The sequence below is a fragment of the Miscanthus floridulus genome, chromosome 6 (assembly GCF_019320115.1).
Source record: "Miscanthus floridulus cultivar M001 chromosome 6, ASM1932011v1, whole genome shotgun sequence".
Lineage (NCBI taxonomy): Eukaryota > Viridiplantae > Streptophyta > Magnoliopsida > Poales > Poaceae > Miscanthus > Miscanthus floridulus.
This window is the reverse complement of record NC_089585.1, coordinates 16,299,725-16,302,757: the sequence shown is the minus strand read 5'-3', so window position 1 is coordinate 16,302,757 and position 3,033 is coordinate 16,299,725. Positions and strand designations below refer to the sequence as shown.

Below are 3,033 nucleotides of genomic sequence, written 5' to 3'. Positions count from 1 at the left end.
GTCGTCAAGCTCTGTCCCGCCACCTCCCGAGGAATGCCGCCGCCACCTATGCTTCCGCCTACGCTTTTGCTCACACCGAGCCCTCAGGACACCTCCAACGCTTTACCCTCGACTTCGGCACCATGACTCTGACTCACACCCACGCTGACTCCTCAGAGGAGGACGAGGCATGGGCTAGAGCAGACTTCTCTGGACTTCACGACCCTGAAGCTATGCGCCACTTCCTGGCCGCGAGCGACTACTGCTTCGGCTACTATGACTCTGACGACGAAGGCACTTATGATCCCACTCATGAGTGCTTCCATGTTGGACTCGGAATGCCAAGCACGAGCGATGAGGATGAGGGGGCAGGCAACCATTCCCCACTTTGCTAGGGAGCGGGCGATGCCACACCTTCACGCATTGTCCTACCGGCAGCGCGGAACGAGGGCCTTGCCCCTAGACAACTTCGATGCCCGAACCTAGAACAGCTCCGAGAGCTTCAGGCCAAGGTCAAACAAGACCGACTCCTTCTGTAGTAGCTTCGAGACACTCTTGAGCAGGAGTAGCAAGGCCGCGGTAATGGCGAAGGAGCCTGGCGGAGGGCCCGTGATGTCCATCACCACATCAACGATGATGAATGGGGTGAGCATCCCCTAATCTTCAATCGCGCTAGCTAGAACATCACGGCTATAGCAATACTAGTCCGAACGATGCCCGAGCCTTCTACCATGGAGGGGCAATGGGTCCGCGGCGAGCTCCAAGATCTCCTCGAGACCGCCGTGGTGTAGCAGGTCGAGAGTTCTGCCTCCCGACGGTGCGGAGGCGCTTCAGAACTTCCCACGGCACCACCTCGGCAGGATAGGGGGCCTCAGTTCGTCCTAAGCCTGCTCAGGTATCGATAGCCAATAGGGTCCCCTCGGTCCACGATCGCCTTGACAACCGACGCGAGGCACAAGGGGACCACGATGTGGTCGGCTGACAATGGCACCACGATAATGAGGGGCCTGCCCAGGGCTACCATCCACACCGGGGTTGCCACTATGATAGCGAGGAGGATCGCAGTCCTTCTCCCGAGCTGCCTGGCCCTCAAGTTTTTAGCAGAGCTATCTACGTTGCTCATTTCCTGGCCCGGTTTTGGCAACCAGCCAACCTCACAAAGTATAGTGGCAAAACCAACCCTGAACTTTGGCTGGCCGATTACCGCCTGGCTTGTCAATTGGGCGGCATAGACGATGACCTGCTCATCATCCGCAATCTCCCGTTGTTCCTGTCAGACTCGGCGTGAGCCTGGCTTGAACATCTCCCTCCCTCGTAGATCCACGACTGGCATGACTTGGTAAGGGTCTTCGTTAGGAATTTTTAGGGCACATACGTGCGCCCTAGGAACTCCTAGGACCTCAAGAGTTGTCGCTAGGCGCCAGATGAGTCTCTCTGAGACTTCATTCGGTGCTTCTCCAAGAAATGCACCGAGTTGCCAAGCGTAGGCGACTCAGAAATTGTCCAAGCCTTCCTCTCTGGTACCACCTGCCGAGACCTGGTCCAAGAGTTGGGCCGGAACATGCCAACCTCGGCGGCCGCATTGCTCGACATCACCACCAACTTTGCCTTGGGCGAAGAGGCCATTGGGGCCATCTTCCCCGACGACGCCGCCAAGGGGAAGCAGAGGGAAGAGACCCCTGGGGCCTCGACTCCCCACCTCCTCAAGAAAAAGAAGAAGGGTCGCCAGGGGAAGCATGAGGTCCTCAAGGCTGGCCTAGTCGCGGCCGTAGAGCACAAAAACCCCCGAGGCCCCGGGCTCTTCGACAACATGCTCAAGAAACCCTACCCTTACCATCAGGGCCCGGTGAAGCATGCCCTCGAAGAATGCACCATGCTACGGCATTACTATGCCAAGCTCGAGCTCCCCGACGATGATGCCAAGAGGAGGGACAACCGGTGACAAGGACGACGATAAGGATGATGGATTCCTCGAGGTGCACAATGCCTTCATGATCTTTGGTGGGCCTTCGGTGTGCCTCACGGCACGATAGTGGAAGAGGGAACACTGGGAGGTCCTCTCGGTGAAGGTGGCCACTCCCTGGTACCTTAACTGGTCTCGGGAGGCAATCACCTTTGACCAGGACGACCATCCCGATTATGTCCTAAACCCCAGGCAGTACCCACTTGTCGTCGACCGCATCATCGGCAATACCCGGCTCACTAAGGTATTGATGGACGGAGGCAGCGGCCTCAACATCCTCTATGCCAACACCATGGAGCTTCTAGAGCTCGACTAGTCGTAGCTCTGGGGTGGTGCCGCACCTTTCCATGGTATTGTGCCAGGGAAACATACGCGGCCCCTCTGGTGCATTGACTTGCCCATCTACTTCGTTACTCCCTCCAACTACTGTAAGGAGGTCCTCACCTTCGAGGTGGTTGGGTTCAAGGGAACCTACCACGCCATCTTGGGGTAGCCATGCTACGCCAAGTTCATGGCGGTCCCCAACTACACGTACCTCAAGCTCAAGATGTCGAGACCTAACAGCGTCATCACTGTCGAGTCCACGTACGAGCATGCATACGACTGCGACATCAAGTGCATCGAGTACGCCGAGGCTATCGTAGAGGCCGAGACCCTCATCATCAACCTTGACCAACTCGGTAGCAAGGTGCCCGACTCCAAGCATCACGCCAGAACTTTCGAGCCCACGGAGGCCATCAAACTCATCCCGGTCAACCCCGCCTGCCCCAATGACCGGGCGCTGAAGATCAGTGCTACCCTTGACATCAAATAGGAAGCCGTGCTTGTCGACTTTCTCTACGCGAATGTTGACATGTTTGCATGGAGTCCCTCAGACATGCCGAGCATACCGAGGGAGGTCGCCGAGCACGCCTTAGACATCCAGGCCAGCTCCAGGCCGGTGAAGCAGCGCCTACGCCGATTCGACGAGGAAAAGTGCAGAGCCATCAGTGAAGAGGTGTAGAAGCTTTTGGCAGCTGGATTCATCAAGGAAGTGTCCCATCCAGAGTGGTTAGCTAACCCTGTGTTAGTCAAAAAGAAAAATGGGAAGT

General features: G+C 57.1%; 1 protein-coding gene across 1 annotated transcript; it reads left to right on the top strand.

Moving 5' to 3' along the window:
• Window positions 1-2,453: 2,453 nt before the first annotated feature.
• Window positions 2,454-2,756, top strand: LOC136460265 (uncharacterized). The gene has a single exon (XM_066460036.1). It carries the CDS (start codon window positions 2,454-2,456, stop codon window positions 2,754-2,756), a length of 303 nt encoding a protein of 100 aa, XP_066316133.1.
• The last annotated feature ends 277 nt before the right edge of the window (window positions 2,757-3,033 follow it).